The sequence below is a fragment of the Erinaceus europaeus genome, chromosome 3, assembly GCF_950295315.1.
Source record: "Erinaceus europaeus chromosome 3, mEriEur2.1, whole genome shotgun sequence".
NCBI lineage: Eukaryota > Metazoa > Chordata > Mammalia > Eulipotyphla > Erinaceidae > Erinaceus > Erinaceus europaeus.
In genome coordinates, this window is record NC_080164.1 from 41,505,677 (window position 1) to 41,524,422 (window position 18,746).

Here is an 18,746-nt window from a genome sequence, read left to right on the forward strand (position 1 = left end):
CTCACTGCTGTCATTGTTATTTTATGTACTTCCCTTGTAAGGTTCTTATGATTAAAGTAGTGAACAAGTCCCCAAATTATCAATATGATCATAAGCAAAAGGATGAGTGGCTTCTGTTTTGTCCAGGACTTCCTGCTTTGCAGGCAGCCCCGGTCTACCCGGACTTTGTCAGACAGCAGACTTGACTTTGCCTCTGCCACAAGTAATTTTTCTTCTTTTTATATGTGAGACTCTGCCTTCTCCTCAACCCCACTCTCCTATTAAGTATTTTCTCTATAGTAGAACTATCTAGTTAGTTTTTCCTGTCATCTCAGGTCAAGGTTAAATAAGAAAAGATTTTAGTATACAGTTTATTTTATTAAAAATAGCAGTAACAACAAACTGTAGATCTGATTATTACTGAAAGTGACTAAACACACTCTCACCCATGAATTATGCATGTGCATATGCATATGCTTACATATCCATTCACTATCCACCTATCCATTCACCATCCATTTTACCCACCTGCCCAATTACCAATTCGTCCATCTACCATTCATATAGTCATCCATCCATTCACTTACTCACTCATCATCCATTCACTCACTCAACCACTCATTCAATTACCTATCCATCCATTCACTTATCCATTTACTATCCATCATCCATTCACTCATCTGTTTTGGTCAGCAATGGGTTAACAACTTTTAGGATAGGATAATGAGAAAGATTTATAATTTTTTCATTGTTTTATTATTTCAATGAACAGTGGCACAGTACTCTTTAAAATCCAAATAGACACTTCATTTTTATGGATGCATATACTGTATAAAGAATACTCACCTTGTGAACTTTAAATAGTACCTCACAGAGGTTATAGGATTTTTCTGCTCGTACCCAGTCTAATGTGCTCACCTGCAAGAAAATAAAACAAAGACATAAATCTTAAATGTTCTTGCCCAAAACAGTTACTGCATGAGGTGATGGAGGATGTGTTAATTAATTTGATCATGGGAGTCATTTCACATCATATCACATTGTATACCTTAAAAACAATTTTTTCAGTTATACCTCTACAAAGCTATATTTTAAAAAAGGTATTCATGAAAGGAGGCATCCTATTTTTAGTTGCATGTGAAGGACTTCCTATTTTTAGTTGGAGAATTTCTGCATTTACACCAATGTAGTGATTCAATATGTGTACTTTAAATTCTGAGCCACAAATAGAAACTTAAGATGTGCATATGGCTATACTTAATGAGTAATTACAAACCCTTCTCTATTAGTGTGTAGTAAGAATATATTTAGGTGCATTATTTCTAGGGAACTCACTAGTACTGAAATTTATTTGCTACATACATTCATTTTGGATTCATTTTAGACTGATTAAGCACCTAGTTTTGGAGGAGTTTAGAATTTTCAAGTATTTACTGTATTTGTATGAAATAATTGCATATCTTCTGGAATACGAGGTGGTGAAAAATATTGTGTAGGCATATCTACTGTCTTGTGCTTTAGGATTAATCCTACAAGTCAGTTATATTTCTGAAATTAATAAAGATTACCAACATCAGCTTAGTTGAACAAGATTTTGGTTGGTTGGTCTTATTGAAGTTTACAAGTATTTTCACAACAATAATTATCAAAAACATTTAACCACTGAATGATGTTTTGTGGTTTAAAATTTGCACTCACATCTATGTCATCTAGCTTAAAATATTTCATATAGAAAAATCTGAAACACTGAAGAGCATAGCAACTTTGTATTTTGAGTTTTCACTCTGAATTTATTTTTTTTCAACCATTCAAAACATTTGAACGTTTACCATATTTAGTTTTGGAACACTGGAAGCAACATGTCTTTAATCAATTGCTAATCTGGCAATCATTCCAATGAATGAAATACTGGAGACATAATCAGTGATTTTAAAACATCTCAATCATAATATACCACCAAATTACATGTTAATGATGTGAAAATGGCATATGTGTTGTCATGTAATATGTAATTGCTCCAGAATTAAACCATGGCTATTGTGGTTAAAATTATAATTTGAAAAAGATAGAATATAAAACAAGAAGGGTCCATTAGAATGATACTGTGAAGGCTAGTTGCATCTAGGGGAACATTCAGGTCTTCATTTAATTAAAATTAAAAGCCCCTGGGCAGGGGAAGATAGCATAATGGTTATGCAAACAGACTGTCATGCCTGATGCTCCAAAGTCACAGGTTCAATCCCCCGCACCACCATAAGCCAGAGCTGATCAGTGCTCTGGTAATAAATAAATAAATAAATAAATAAATAAATAAATACCCCTAAGGAGACTTCATCATCCTAGCTTGCAGAATGGAGTATAGGCATTGAATGATGCCTAAAGCAAAAGTACTGCAACTCCTGAACCTAACACTGATGGTTCTGAGTCCCTAGAAGATGCGCCTCTCCTTATGTCTCCCACTCAGGTCCTATCATTTAGGCCTGATGGCACATCCTGCTATCATATTGGTGATGCTTTCAATAAGACAAAGTAAGCATGCATACATAATTGTAATTTACCCAGTTATGATAATGCAGATTATTTGGGGGACATTAGAAAATACAAAGACAAGAATCACTAAACATAGTCAGAGACACCTTCCCTTTACAGATTACTTGTTAAAAATGTTCCCTTTGCATATTCATGAGTTTAGATATTCTCAAAATACAGTTTGTGATATCAGCATTTTTCCATGCTATTAAATGTTGTTTTTTCTTTTCAGAAATGCGATTGTAATGACTGCTTAGAATTTCAATGTGTGAATTTGCTGGGGTTTTATTTTTTTTTCAGCTTTATTTTTATGTTGGGCATTTTAGATTGCTTTGGGATTTGCTATTATAGTGCTGTGATTGATATCACACAAGTGTACCTTATTTTCTGTTATGTTAGACTGAATGCATTTTCCCTTTTTAGATTGTCCTCAATATGGTAAAACAATCTTTGGAGTCAGACCTAACACAAGACTTAAGGGTGGCTGTGCTCTTAATGTTTGCAAATCTCAGGTCTATCTCCTCATTCATGCTGTTACAACATTTTCACTAAGCACATACTTTCTGTAAGTCTGTTGCAGCCATCTGTTATTTCCGTCACTCCCTTTTCATTCTTTTAATTTATGGCCATTATCTTCCCCTCCACCTTCTTTCCTGTGCTCTTGTTGCACTGTCTATGCCCCTGGCCCCAGAGTGGGAAGCTAGGTTTGACATATGTTCCTCAGAACATGCCAATTCAGACGAGATGGTGATTCATCAGAGACAACGGTAAGAATGCAAATATACAAAGATCTGCGACAAATATACAAAGAGTTCTTCTTGTGTGACTTAAAGATAATGCTTCACAATGTCAGGAGATAAATTCACCAGTGGAACACACATTTTACTGTGCAAATGTTCCTGAGTTCCAACCCTAGCACCAACAGGGAAGCATCATGGAGGATACTGGGGGACCTCTATGTATGGTAAAGCAGTACTATAGTGTTAGTCTTCCCTCACTGTTTAAATAAAACTGATTAAGCCTGAAGGCCACTTGGCAGAACCATACATGTATAATTCCCTAAGTTAACTTGCTGAATTGCATTAAAGAAGAGAAAATGTCATGGCTGTAAAAAAGGGCTAGAAAGCTGGATCAGGGAAGAGAGTAGCTCCCAAATATGGGAAAGGTGTATAAATATTGTTGACTGTAAACCCCATCAATTTGATCTGGGGCCCATATCTGCTTAGGAGCCTATGTGTGACCTCTGCATCCCTGTAGATCTGAGCTCACATTCTGTGGTCATGAGTAGGAACATTCCAAGCTGTCCCAATTTCAGGACCCATCTTCCTCAGGTGGTAGGTAGAGTATGTTGTCCAGTCTCCCTTTGAAGGATTAGGGAAAGAGAGAAACATGCTGGGAGTATGGATCAACCTGTCAATGCCCATGTTCAGTGAGGAAGCAATTACAGAAGCCAGACCTTCCACCTTCTGCACCCCATAATGATCCTGGGCTCATACTCCCAGAGGGATAAAGAATAGGAAAGCTATCAGGGGAGGGGATGGGACACAGAGTTCTGGTGGTGGGCATTGTGTGGAGTTGTACCCCTCTTTTCCTATGGTTTATTTCAGTGTTTCCTTTTTACAAATAAAAATTTTTAAAAAAGAGAGATAAAATGTTTATACCATCAGAACTGCTATAGCCAAGTGTTGTCCAATGGAGACGTCAGTTAGCAATAATGATCAAGATTATTATTGTTGTCTCATCAATTATAATATTTGTATGTTTATCATGTTAAGTGCCAATGTGTGGGGACAAAGGAACTTTATGCTTGTCATTTAATTTTCTTTTTTAAAAATCTTTTTTATTTATTATTGGTAAATACAGAGAAATTGAGAGGAAGGGGGAGATAGAGAAAAAGAGAGAGGCAGAGGGAAGTTTTCCCTCTGCAGGAGAGGGCCAGGGATTTGAACCCGGGTCCTGGAGGACTGTAATGTAATGCTTACCAGGTGCACCACCACCTGGCCCCTGCCATTTAATTTTATATAAACCTAAAGTCAATAAAAAAACACAAAAAAACTCACAATAGTCTACTAATTAAAAAACAGAAGGAAAAAACCAAGTCTCTGTTCACTGTCCTCTGTTTTGTTGACTGGAAGTTTACATCTAAAAGCTCAGCTCCAACCAGCCATCCCCTATGATATCCCTGGGCTGGGCTCTTCTCAGCTTCCATATCTCAGAAGCTATGTCACCTGTCATCCTCATTTGACACTGGAGCAGAGCTGTGTTTCTGTCAGTTATCATTTCCAGGGCAGTAGAGGAAGACCCAGGCACACAGCAAGTACTGGAGGGTCAGCACAGCTCACCACGTCCCAAGAGACAATCATGCTGAGTTAGTCAACCAGATAACCCAGAAGTGGAGTGTGTAGAATGGTGTTGGCAGAGTGCAGTTTCAAGCTTTTACAAACATGAAATTCTTGCCTATGTGGGTGTAATGTGAACATTTCTCCAAGTTAGTGCAAGCACAAGCGTGAAGCACTTCCAAGTTACTGCTTAAAGCAAAATTATCTTCAAAATATTCATTTTGCCCCTCAGAGCCCTCTTACTAAATTTTATTAGTTCTAACACTAGAAAGTATCTAGGCTATAACAGTTTAACTCTAAATAAAGTGATCTCACAGCTAGGGATGACTACAGACAAGATTATTTTCAAGATAAGCATTTAATGAATTGCTTAAAAGTTAAATAGGAGACCAGTTGCTATAATGAGATGTTACATACAGTTACAATAAACTTGTGTATAACATACATAGGATTTATATGTAATATAACACATAAATATAATCATTATTATATCAAAGTTACATATACTCTAAAACATTGAGTTATATGTACGCCATTAAGAGATAAATTCAGCTACCTAGGAGGTAGCTCAGTGAATAGAGTATAGGATTTGCATGCATTAGGTCCCAAAGTTTTCTCTCTAGTACCACATATGACAAAGGAGTAGTACTCTGGTATCTTTCCTAGTAAATAATAAGTCTTTAAAATTACATAAATTGGGGTCCGGGCGGTAATGCACCGGGATAAGCACACATAGCAGGAAGCACATGGACTCGCATAAGGATTCCAGTTGGAGCCCACCCGGTTCTCCACCTGCAGGGGAGTTACTTCACATGTAGTGAAGCATGTCTGTTGGTGTCTATCTTTCTTTCTCCCTCTTTATCTTCTCTTCCCTCAATTTATCTCTGTCCTATCCTATATATAAAAAAAAAAAAGGTAAAAATGGCCACCAGGAGTAGTGGATTCATAATGAAGCACCAAGCCCGAGGCAAAAAAAAAATTGATAGTGTGTGTGTCAAAGCTATAATTTATGGAGCAGGGCATTCCAGGAGTTTTATGCTAAGCCTGAGCAGAGGTAGCTGCTACTTTCAGAGCTCAGTGAGATGCGTGTTCCTAGGTCCCATTTATAGCAAATAGGTAGTTGAACTCAGAGATCTTGATTTGTTAAATGTATTTCTTTTCTTTATGTTCAAGTAAATGGACTATTGGGTTGCTGAAAAAGTCATGACACATTTTTGCATGGAAAATTAGACAAATATGCCATGGCTTCCCAGGCAACCCCATAGTATTTTACTGCAAAGATCACATATAATGGTGAGACTGGTGCACCTCAGTAGCCTCAGTATTGCCCGGGAGTTGGGTGGAAATGCTGACTCTCAGGCCCCCTCAGAGTTTTGAGAATCTTCCAGTGATTTGTATTAGTGTCCTTGATTTCCCTTCAGGTAATTGTGTCTTTTAAGAAAACACATCTGCTGAGTAAAAGTCTGATGCCTTCTGAAAGGGAAGGAAGACAGACAGATGGTGGGAGAATGAAGGGTAGGCTGTGAAGTAAGAACACAAAATTCACAAAGACACATATTTAATCATTACTCATATTACAAACCAAACAAACGAACCAAAACAACAACAACAACAACAAAACTTATTTTGCAAACTAGGAACTAGGTACTCTCTGATACAATCTCCTTAAACAAATGGCTGTTTGATGTGCCAAACATGATTGATTGGACACACTTTTTTTTTTTTAGGACTTCACTTCTTTTGAAGACAGATGTGAAATTTTTTTTCACACTAGAGAGATAAACAGGGAGAAAACAGCTCTGAGAGTCTCACTGTCCTCAGAGAGATGATACCAGGTGACACTGCTTATTGGGGAATCATAAATCAGAAGAGTGAACAACAATGCATGCTGATAATTTGAGTTGTGAATCAGACACATAATAGAAAAACAAACAACAATAACAACAACAACAACAAAAGAATGAGGGATATAGCTACATAGTTAGGGCAGGTTCAAATCCCAGCACACATGGGAGTGGCACAACACCATGGTGAGTTCCAATGCTGTGGTATCTCTTCCTCTCTCTTTGTCATATCATATGGGTAAAAGATTATGTTAGTGAGCCTGAGAAGGGTGAAATCCTGAATGCATAAGATCCTAATTTCCCAAATCAAAACAAATAAGAAAGGAAACAGTAAGAATTTGCAACATGAAGAAAAGTCTAAAAGTTTTGTAACCATGTGCCACATGCCATCAGTACTTTTTCAAGATGACAACTGATAATTTTGTTCTATTTAACCAGGTTTAACTTAAAGTGTAGCAGCAGTTTCACACTCTAGGTTAATATCTTGCAACCTTAGAGGTGGCACTATAGCTAAAGCATTGGACTTAAAAGTACTATGTCTGAGTTTGATCTTCAGCATTGCATGTGCCAGAGTGATGCTCTGGCTCCCCTCTTCTCCCTTTCTCTTCTATACCACTCTTCCTTCTCCTGCCCTCTCCTTATCTCATGTAAATGAACAAATAAATCTTGAAATGGTGTTATATCTTGACATTTTCAAATATCATTATGAAAGATTAAATATGCAGTCTCAGATAATGTAGAGTAACTCTCTCTTAGATCTTAAATTGTCTAATATTTCTTAGTCCACAAATATTCACATAAATAAAAGACTTCTTTCCAGGTAAAAATTTTTAAATGATAGTATATGCTTGCCTAATTGATATTTTAAAATTTGTTCTAGTATATCTTGCATATTCATAGGCTACTGCTACTAATTTATATGTTAGTGCTATAAGGTGCTGCCAAATTGATTTTATAGCTGTTATTAAGCACATTTTAATGGTATTTGCAAACATGATTAATGTAAAAACTATTTCTCAGATTCCAATTTGCAAATCAGAAATAACTTCTGGCTAATGAAGGAGAGTGGGTGAGAAAGGTTAGAGATTCCTGCTTCTAATCCACACTTTCCTTGGCTTTAGGAGGAAACTTCATGAGTGGTGAAAGAGTGTTGCAGCTCTCTCTCTCTGTTTCTCTGTCTCTATTCAAAGTAAATAAATAAAAAAAAAGAATCACAGCAGTAAATAGAGGCTTCTTCCTTCTAACCACAATTCTCCTTTTCTTTCTTCTATCCCTCAGCCTTTTTTTGTCCTCTTCTCCAACAGTATCCCTTGACTTCTTCATGATGGAACTCAGAAACCATTTCTAAATACAAGACTATCTTTTTTTTTTTTGTTTTTCCTAAATTATTCACTGATGGCTCTTTGGGCTTTACAAAAATTCACTGAAACATTCTGACACAAAGTGTTGAGACATAAAGCTCTGTGAATGTGGACAGGGCTTTCTCAGCAAAAATTTCTACTACCGGGGGTCGGGCGGTGGCGCAGTGGGTTAAGCGCATGTGGCGCAAAGCGCAGGGACCGGCGTAAGGATCCCAGTTCGAGCCCCCGGCTCCCCACCTGCAGGGGAGTCGCTTCACAGGCGGTGAAGCAGGTCTGCAGGTATCTATCTTTCTCTCCGCTTCTCTGTCTTCCCCTCCTCTCTCCATTTCTCTCTGTCCTATCCAACAACGAATTGTGTCAACAAGGGCAATAATAATAACCACAACGAAGCTACAACAAGGGCAACAAAAGGGTGAAAAAAAAAAAAAAAAGGCCTCCAGGAGCGGTGGATTCATGGTGCAGGCACCGAGCCCAGCAATAACCCTGGAGGAGGAAAAAAAAAAAAAATTCTACTACCTGGGAGGAAGGATGATTGAGGAGTGAGTAGTGAATCATCAGGGAAATATGCAGATTTAACTCCTCCCGATTCACTTGTTCACAATCCAGAGGGTGATGGCTTAGAGCATACTTGTATGCTACTGTAAGATAAGTCTCCTTCTTTGACCTGAATCCTGTGTAAGGTCTGATCAATACAATTTCTATCTACAAGGTACCTCTGTTCTTACTGGGACACCCGTGGGGCTGGCTAGAGGAAATAGGCTATGAGATGTCATTAATATTGCTAATCATCTCAGATTCAGAAACTTCCCCTTTCATGCCAGATACAATGAAAATAGTTATTAAAAACTTAACATATGGCTGTTTTAGTTGTAGGCAAAGTAGAAATTATTATTGGCAAGTTGCCGCCATCTCTAGGCTACAAAAATCCAAGGGCAGACACAAATATATGTAAATATTTAGGTATAAATTCACTCCCCACATTTTGTGTATTACATTTACAATGAGAAGTGGCTTAAGGTTAATATCAAGATTTCATCTGTTAAATTTCAATGCCTGAAAGTGTTCAAACACATTTATACAGATATAAAGTCAGCCAGTGGTCACCATAATCCTACAGGGTTAGCATTTATTATTTCTGTCATAAAATTGCAGGAACTATGGAATAGAGGGGATAAATAACATGCAAAGATACCACAGACAGAAAACAGAAGGATTCAATTTAGAACCCAGTTAATTTATAACTCATTCTATTAACTTATGAGTTCCCCAAAGCTTTCCAGAGTAATTTTTTTCTTTGTCTTATAAAATCTCTCCCAATCCCATTTAAAACTGCTTTTTATATTGTTTTATAATATATGAAAAATCATTTAAAGCACTGAATTTAAAATATGTGTGTGTGTGTGTATGTGTGTGTGTGTGTGTGTGTGTGTGTGTATGTGTGTGTTTATTTACCTATGGGCAGGTGGAGGGGAGAGAACCAGATCTTAATTCTGGCATATGCAGTACAAGGTCTAGAATTCTATACCTCATGAATGCAAATACTGCACTCTACCCCAGGATGCTAAAGACTTTTATTTTACGTAAGCACACCATTGTATCTTAGATAAAGATGGAGTTTCCTATTTTCAAAACATTTAAAAATATTTTTCTATTTCAAAAGATATCATGTTTCATGAGCCAGGCAGTGGCACACTTGGTTAAGTGCACGTTACCATGTGCAAGGACCTAGGTTCAAGCCACTGGTCTCATTCTGTGGAGGGAAAGCTTCACAAGTGGTAAGATAGTGCTGCAGGTCTCTCTCGGTCTCTCTCTCTCTTTCTCCAACTTCCCTATTAATTTCTCTATCAAATAAATAAAAATAAAAATATTTTAATTCAGGTCACTGATGGTCCTCTGTCTTCCTGGCCAGCGGCAGCGTGTAACCAGAGCAGCCCCTTGGAGTCACACAGTAACCCTGATGTCGAGGGTGATGTACACAGAGAGGAAGAAGCCACACCAGTCTCGTCCAGCTCCCAGAGAAGCCTCTGTGGGACAACTCGTTTATTAAGGGGATGGAAGCAAGCAGATATACTCATAGTCCAGAAAAAATGTTGAGGTAATCATTAACCCAAACACAATGTAGAGTTATATTTTGGCCTACAAAGTATTTGATCACAACTGGAAAGTTACCATACAAGGCTTGGTCATGAGCTCAACAATGCAATTTTCTAAGGGGGTAAATTACAGGCACTTCATGGCAGTGGGGGAGGGAGCAACTGAGTAAGATCAGGACATTTGTGGCAGTTTTCAAGTTGGCCATACACAATACACAGTAATACGGTAATTCGTGAATACAGTAATTCATGACCTTTGTTTCAAAGGGACAGAGTGGCATGTACAGAAAGGTAGCCCTATCCAGAGAAGCCATCCATCATTAGTTCACGAGGTAAGTTGGCCCTGCCATTGTCTCTACCCAGAAAGGGGGAGAACCTGGGGTCTACCTGCTCAGACTCTCATGAAAAAAATGGCCTGGACTTCCTGGACAGTGCGCCCACTTCCCATATTTTAAAAGATGGATTTCTGGCCCAACATGCAGGAAGTACTGCACTTTAGCAAGAGAAATATGAACACATTGAGAAAAACAACATTTCTTCTTGGGTAACTCAGAGAGGCAGGTAAACAGAGGCTTCCAGTACTGTGGAGTCAGACTCCCCCCACCCATGCAAATAGTGGGCATCCTGAAGCAAAGACTACAAGATATGAACCCCCTGTCAGACACAATGCTGAAAAGAAAGCAGAACTGAAGTGAAGAATTGCTTCAATCTCTAGCAATTCTCAAAATGAGGACAACTCTGAGCAAAAATTCTCCGTGTGTGTGTGTGTGTGTGTGTGTGTGTGTGTGTGTGTGTGTGTGTGTGTGTGTGTGTGAGAGCAGGCATCATAGAGGACTCACATTTTGAGATTGCTCCAGGGACTTGAACAGATTCTCATAGTAATAGCAGAGGAAACTCCCCTTGTGCTTTGGTAGTAGAGGGTAGAAAAAAAAAAATAGCAACAAACTGAAATACCCTAGAGCACTTTGTTCTTAACAAGTTTTCTCTCAGGGGAAACTAGTTAAACAGAAGCTAATCTGCAGGGGAATCAAAGTCTGCCTGATGAGGGGAAAGGAAAAGCCATTTACTTGACTCCAACCCCATTTAGTAAATCAGTCTTACAGCAGGGGGAGAGAACAAAAAACAAACAAACCAGAAATTTGTGTGAATATTGGAGGCCCCAGGTACGAACAAAAACCGGAACTGAACAATACCCTCATAAAAAAAAGAAAGAAAGAAAAGAAAAAGAAAAAAGAAAAGAAAAGAAGGAAGCAAGGAAGACAATATTAGAAAAGGAAAGAATGAAAGGGCCAGACAGCCAGTGGCGTACCTGGTTGAGCACACACATTACCTATGCAATGGCTTGGATTCTAGTCTGTGCTCCCCACCTACAGGAGGGCTCTTTATGAGCCATGAATCATGTTCGCACATTTCTATCTTTCTCTCTCCCTCTTTCCTTCTCCTTTCTTTCTCAATTTCTTTCTGTTCTATCAAATAAAATAGAAAGAAAAAAGAAAAATGGAAGCTGCTGCGAGCAGTGGATTTGTAGTGCCAGTAGTGAGCCCTGTCAATAAGAGAGACAGGGAGAAAGAGTGAAGAAGAAATTGAAAAATGAAAGGCAAAATAAAAAGGAAGTCAGAAAAATGGGTCACCTGGATAGTATACCCATTTTACCATGTACATGAACCAGATCTAAGCTTGGCCTCACCACACTGCAGGAAACTTTGGTGCTATAGTATCTTTCCTGCTCTCTTTCCATCTGAAAAAGTCTTCAAAAGTCTTCTTGTGTCCCTCTGCTGATAAAACAAGCCCTAGTGAAGTTCACAGCCCAGAGGCAAAAACAGAATGAATGACAGAGAATTAATCACAGGACTAGAGAATGCCTTAACCATTCCTCCCTTGCCCCCATTCTTACCACATTATAACAGTTCCTTTTACTTGGTGCATCATATATGGTTATTGAGAAAAACAAGTTATAACAAAGTGCAGAAAAACACAAATGAAAGAAAAAGAGCTACAATCTGGGGACTGAGAAGGGAGGACATAAGGTGGTGGTGGTGGTGGGGGGTTCCAGTGTTCTATGATGGAAGAGACTGACAATTTAGTAGAGAGTGAAGTGTACTGACTCTTCTCTTGGGGAGATGTGGAACTGTACCTCTCTGACAACAATGATCCTGTAAATCTTCATTTACTCAATAAAATTATGAAAAATCCATTTTTAATTATTTTTTTGTATTATTTATTAATGATTGGATAGAGACAAAGAGAAATCTAGATAGTCAGGGGAAATAGATAAGGGGAAGAGAAAGAGAAAGAGCACGTATAGCACTGCTTCACCACTCATAAACCTACCACCCTGTAGGTGTACCTTGCACAGAGTAACATGTATGCTTAACCAGGTGTGCCACCGCTTGGTTCCCTGATGAAAAAAAAACGTCGAACAATGCAGTGCAACTTGCAAGATACAGTGTTTTTTGATTGCCAAGAGCACATCTGCACAATCAAATCTTTACAAACTTTAATAATATTTTAAAAATAAAATTTTATTTCTATTAAAAACGGAAAGAGCTATCTTCAGAACCAGACATGGCAGGGATGTTGGAATTATCAAAAAAGAAATTTAGAACAACCAAGATTAATATGCAAAGAAAATACAGACAGTATATATGACCAGGTAGACAATGTTATAAGCAGGTATATGGAAATTCTAAAATGAACCAAATGAAATACTAGAAACAGAAAACATTAGCAGAGATAATGAATGTCTTAATGGGTTGGTTCTGGATTAGTTGACATAGCTGAGGAAAAGTTGGGGGGGGTGGAATAGATAGAGAATATAAAGATGTGTCCTCTCATTACTCCTATCATACTGGAAGCTTTTGCTTTTTCAGTAAGGCATGAAACACACAACAAAGTCTTATGGATTGGGAAGAAAAACATAAACCTGGCTTTGCTCATATTTAATATGATTATCTATTTCAAGGATCTGAAAGAAGAGACAAAAAAACCTCTGTTACTATAATTATGGCAAGGCTGTACTATAAAGAGCATATATACAAAAGAGGGCTGGGAGATAGCACAGCAGGTTAAGCGCATATGGCGCCAAGTGCAAGGACCAGCTATGGATCCCAGTTCGAGCCCCTGGCTCCCCACCTGCGGTGGGGGGGGGGGGGTTCACAAGTGGTGAAGCAGGTCTGCAGGTGTCTATCTTTCTCTCTCCCTACCTGTCCTCCTTTCCTCTCTTGATTTCTCTCTGTTCTATGCAACAACAAGGACAGCAACAACAATAATAATAACAACAATGATAACAAGGGCAACAAAAATGGGAAAAAAATAGCCTCCAGGAGCAGTGGATTCATAGTGCAGGCACCAAGCCCCAGTGATAACCCTGGAGGCATAGAAACAAAACAAAACAAAAAGTCAACTACATGCCTGCATACCAACAGTAAACAAGTCAAATTTGAAGTTAAAAACAAGATATCGGGAGTCAGGCAGTAGCACAGTGGGTTAAGCACACGTGGCGCAGAGCGCAAGGACTGGTGGAAAGATCCCGGTTGGAGCCCCTGGCTCTCCACCTACAGGGGAGTCTCTTCACAGGTGGTGAAGCAGGTCTGCAGGTGTTTATCTTTCTCTCCCCCTCTCTGTCTTCCCACCTCTCTCCATTTCTCTCTGTCCTATCTAACAACGACTGCCTTTACCTTTTTATTCCTGCTTTGCATTGCTAGTATTAATAACAACAACAGTAATAACTACAACAATAAAAAAACAAGGGAAACACAAAGGAAAATAAATAAATATTAAAAAACCAAGATATCACTATTATACAAAAGTTAACATCTCCAAAATAAAATAATTAGGTATAAATCTAATAAAACCATAGAAGTTTTACATGAGGAAGGCTACAAATGTCTGATTATAAAAGTGAAAGAACTAAATTAATGGAGAAATATTCCATATCTATGTATAGGTAAACTCAAAGTTATTATAAACTCAGTTCTTTAAAAAAATTTTTTTAATTATCCTTATTTATCTTTTGGAGACAGTCAGAAATCAAGAGGAAGGGAGTGAAAGACAGAGAGAGACCTGCGGCACTACTTCACCATTCCTGAAGCTTTCCTCCTTCAGGTGCAGAATCCTGGTCTGAAACTGGGTGCTTGCTCATTTTAACATGTGTACTCAATCAGGTGTACCACTGATTGCCCCCCAGTTCTTCTATAGGTTCAATTTGACCCAACTGAAAAGTTTAGGTTGCCAGAAATTTAAAAGCAAATTAAATAATTAGTAGGTGTACAAATAAATCAGCTCAGTTAACATCTGGATTGACTGTTTACAGATACTACTGCCTTTACCTTTTTATTCCTGCTTTGCATTGCTAGTATTAATTGCACCTAGACAATGCAGATTCAAGAGAAACAGATGACTTCTCAGCTAGGAATCATGAAAAATCCAGTTAGATGAATATCAACCTAATTACAATTCATTAGACGAGCATGCTAATTAGTATCATGGCATCATATGTACGTGATGCTTCCAAAATGTATACTGTTAGCCAGATCTTTTCACTGGAGGAGAAGCAGATGTACTAAATGCTACTTAAAAAATCTGCTTTTGGTGATCTTCAGATATGTCAAACTTAGGAACATTTACTATTCACTAATAAACTGCTCTCACAGGGAATGACAGCATCATGTCCCTGGGAATTACTCTTGATTCTTCTGTGATATTTAGGCATAACCCACCAGCACAAAGGCATCATTGTGTGTGTGTGTGTGTGTGTGTGTGTGTGTGTGTATGCACCAAGGAGTAATCTTAAAAATTATATTCTAAGGTAAGATGTGAGATACTAAATGATGTAACGAATGATTTTATCTCCACATTTACAAAATCAAATTGTAAAAAAGTATACACTTTTATGAGACTAAGAAAGCTTTAATATTTCAGTTATCTGAGAATCTAAATTATAAATACAGACAATTGGATAGATGCAGAAAATTCCTATTAACATCTGGTCTCTGTAAATCCAATGCTATTGGAAAATGCAAGAAGGGATAATTCAATTTCTCAGTTCTTCTGAAAGGGACTTACAAGATTCATCTGAGGTCTTGCTGGTCTTTTTTATATGAACATACCCTCCCCACCCCCTTATCTTTTCTTTCATCACTGTGGTTTCACTGCTCCGGTGTGATGTTCTTAGAAAGAGGCAGAGAAAGGAACAGAAAATAATACCAGAGCATCCTCCAGGGCAGTAGGAGTCAGGTTTGAACTGGAGTCACACATAGGACAAAGCAGTGCACTAACCAAGTGAGCTATCTTGCTGGCCTAGTATACCTCTTTTCTATGTCCGATAAAAGCATAACTACTAAACTAAGTTCTTGCCAGTGACCCTGAGAAGAGAATGGTAATGCTGTAAGTCATGCTCTATAGAAACTGTATGGGATGAGAAGTTGAAGGAAGAATCACCTATGAGGAACTATCTGTATCTGGCAAGAGAATAAAATGCCATATAACTTAACAGAAGGAGAGGAAGAGAGGGGTTTCATCACTACAACTAAGGCATAGTTATTTTTCTATAACAAGATGCAGCTCTGAAAAATTAGAATTGCATTCCAAGGAGAACCTAAGAAGACAGATGAGTCATCAGGATGGATGGAGGGATGAAGGGAGGGAAAGAGAGGGGGTGTTAAATAGGGATAGATAGATAGACAGACAGATAGATAGATAGATAGATAGATAGATAGATAGATAGATAGATAGGTAGATAGACAGATGATAGATATATGCAGAAGGTGAGGAGGGGGAATGGTTGGTCATAGTGTTTGGGTAGAGAGGAAGTTTTCAGAGAATCTAAAGGGCTTGTTATTATTTATTTTCAAATAGTTTAAATAAAATACAAAGAAAGAAAAGAAAGGGAGGAAGGAAAGAAAGAAGGAAAGAATGGAGAGAGGGAGGGGGAGGAAGGAAGGAAGGAAGGAAGGAAGAAAGGAAGGAAGGAAGGAAGGAAGAAAGGAAGGAAGGAAGGAAGGAACTAAAACAATACTACTTAAAGATGGGGCCCAGAGGATGGTAGGTTGGCTGTGTTTTTGCCAAATGGCACCTTGCTGGGCTTCTATATTTTGATGGCACACTTGAAAGTTTTAGTTCTTTTCAAAGTCAAATAGAAATGTGATTTGTCTCACAAGTATGTGGTATCTGGGGTTCCTTTTAATCTACTACCAGTCTTCTACCCCGAATCCTATCTGTCTACTATGCCCTCATTTCTCCCTAACCTATCTTATTTTCAATTTCTGGGACCATGATAGTCACCTCTGAGGATGTCACATTAAAGCAGGGTAACAGTAGCCACATATTAATATGGCAAAAATACTCTACATGTTAACAAAAGACAAGTGATTTAAATTGGGGAAACACCTTCTACAGCCACAACTGACCCCAACATCCCAGATTCCAAGTATAAAGAAAAAGAAGCAGTTTTTAATTTAGATTCAAAGGCACAAGGATTTCTTTAAGTGAATGGTTCCCAAAGCAAAGGTTATAGGGACTCGGTTTACAACTGAACATAACCAGAATGAACACCTAGGAAAGGCCTTTACTCTTATCTATTACCTTTTTATCATGGAAGCAAGTACCCAGAGAGATATTCAAAGGCACACTGACTTTGATCTGAAGTGATGGGAGGTGAGGCAGGATCTCAAGTGATCTGAAGTGGTGGAGGTGAGGCAGGATGACACCCCAAGTATGACTGGGAACAGCTCCAGCTCTAGATCTAAAGGGGGACTTATAGTTCCCACAAATGTAACTGGTCAGGCACTTCCTCCAGCTTTTTAAAATATTTATTTATTTATTCTCTTTTGTTGCCCTTATTGTTTTTATTGTTGTTGTTGTCATAGTTGTTGGATAGGACAGAGAGAAATGGAGAGAGGAGGGGGAGGGAAAGATAGACACCTGAGACCTGCTTCACTGCTTGTGAAGCGACTTCCCTATAGGTGGGGAGCCAGGAGCTCGAACAGGGATCCTTATACTGCTTCTTGTGCTTAGAACCATGTGCACTTAACCTGCTGCACTACTGCCAGTCTCCCTTCCTCCAGATTTTAACAACAGGAATAGCCTGCAGCTGTGAAACACCAACTACAACAGATCGTGGAAGAAACCAAGTTCAATTCTGAGTTCAATTTTGTTGCATTAACACAGAGGCCCACACTCATTTCTCCCAGGCTTCCTATTTCCAATGACCTTTTCAGTCAACTGGTCTTCACATTCCACTCAGGAAGGACTTATAAAGGCACTATCTCACTCCAGCCTACTTTTTACATGTATTTTAAGAATATCCTGCAATTAAATACAGAGGAGAACTGAAGAGGATTTTGACCAAAGTGATCAGAAATCGGTAACAGCAGAGTAAATTTGACTAGTTTTTTCACTTGAAATTTTATTTATAAAAGTAAAACTGAAATGAAATAACAGATCCACATAAAGATGGTAGATCAATTTGTCGCTGAAAATTAAAATAATTATTTCTATTTTCTCATATTATCTTCCAATAAATATTCATGACAAACTCTATATAATGGCAATGGAGAACTCTAAGATTAAATAGGCCTCCTATTTATCAGCAAAATGAGGATTCTGTAGCCTGCCTGTTATAGGAATCAAGGGATTTGGTGTACAAAATGTACTCAACAAGCTGAAGAGAGGAATACTTTGCATGAAATGTTGGTAATTGCATTGGCACCTTATCTCTGGGCACCTGGGGATAATTTAAAGTCAGTCTTGCTGGGCCAAAAGCAGTCAATGTTGAGAGTGTGCTTACAGGCAACATAACAGAATGTGTGAGAAGTCCCACCAAAACAAGCCAATCTATTTTGAAGCATTTTAAAACAAGTATTATTACTGATGAATTTATTGATTGTTAGAGACAGAGAAATTGAGAGTGGGGAATAGAGAGAGGGGGAGACAGAGAGACAATTGTGGCACTGCTCCACCACTAGTGAAGCCTCCCTGCTGCAGCTGGGGATTGGGGGCTTGAACTCAGGTAAACTTTTGTTTTCATCACCCATTGGCATTGATCTCTCTTACAGAAACCTACTGAACTTGGGGAACCCCTGTGTGCCATGAAAGGCTGCTTGCCCTTCCATCAAAGGACCTGTGTGTGACATCTCAGCCCTTGCACAAAGAAATGAAGAAGCCAGCTCCTGCCTTGTGAACCCCTCTAGGTGGCCCTCTCATTGGCCAGATGGCATATTCACAGTCCATGGTGCCACAGATGAGCTTGGCTTTATAACAGTACTGGCTTAGTCAGTCAGAAGATTGCTCCTCTCTGGCAAGTAGACTTGGAAACACACTGCAAAGGTAGTGGAGACACTGGGACCTCCATGGATGTCCTTGCGAAGGTGCGAGCAATACTTATTCCTGAGTTTGTTTCAGAAGATGTAGTGCTGGACCCCTCCCTCTACATGCGTTGCGCAATTTCCCTGGCATATGGTGCTGAAGGAGCTGAGAAATAGAGAATTAGGGTGTTCAATCTCAGTTTCAGGATAGACCCTAATTCTCTTCAATACAAACTCCACATTTCTGATAGCTATGCCCTCCAGTCAGTGCAGCTTTAGGTGAGGACTCACTGTAGGT

At 38.7% G+C, this 18,746-nt stretch overlaps 1 protein-coding gene across 11 annotated transcripts in view; it reads right to left on the reverse strand.

Moving 5' to 3' along the window:
• SNTG2 (syntrophin gamma 2) overlaps positions 1 to 18,746 on the reverse strand; it is a 365,214-nt gene that overhangs the window by 78,162 nt on the left and 268,306 nt on the right. For all 11 annotated transcript variants that reach the window (XM_060187060.1, XM_060187062.1, XM_060187059.1 and 8 more), the window contains one exon: positions 826 to 897. In XM_060187060.1, coding sequence (XP_060043043.1) covers positions 826 to 897 — 72 coding nt within the window. The remainder of the gene's footprint in view (positions 1 to 825; positions 898 to 18,746) is intronic.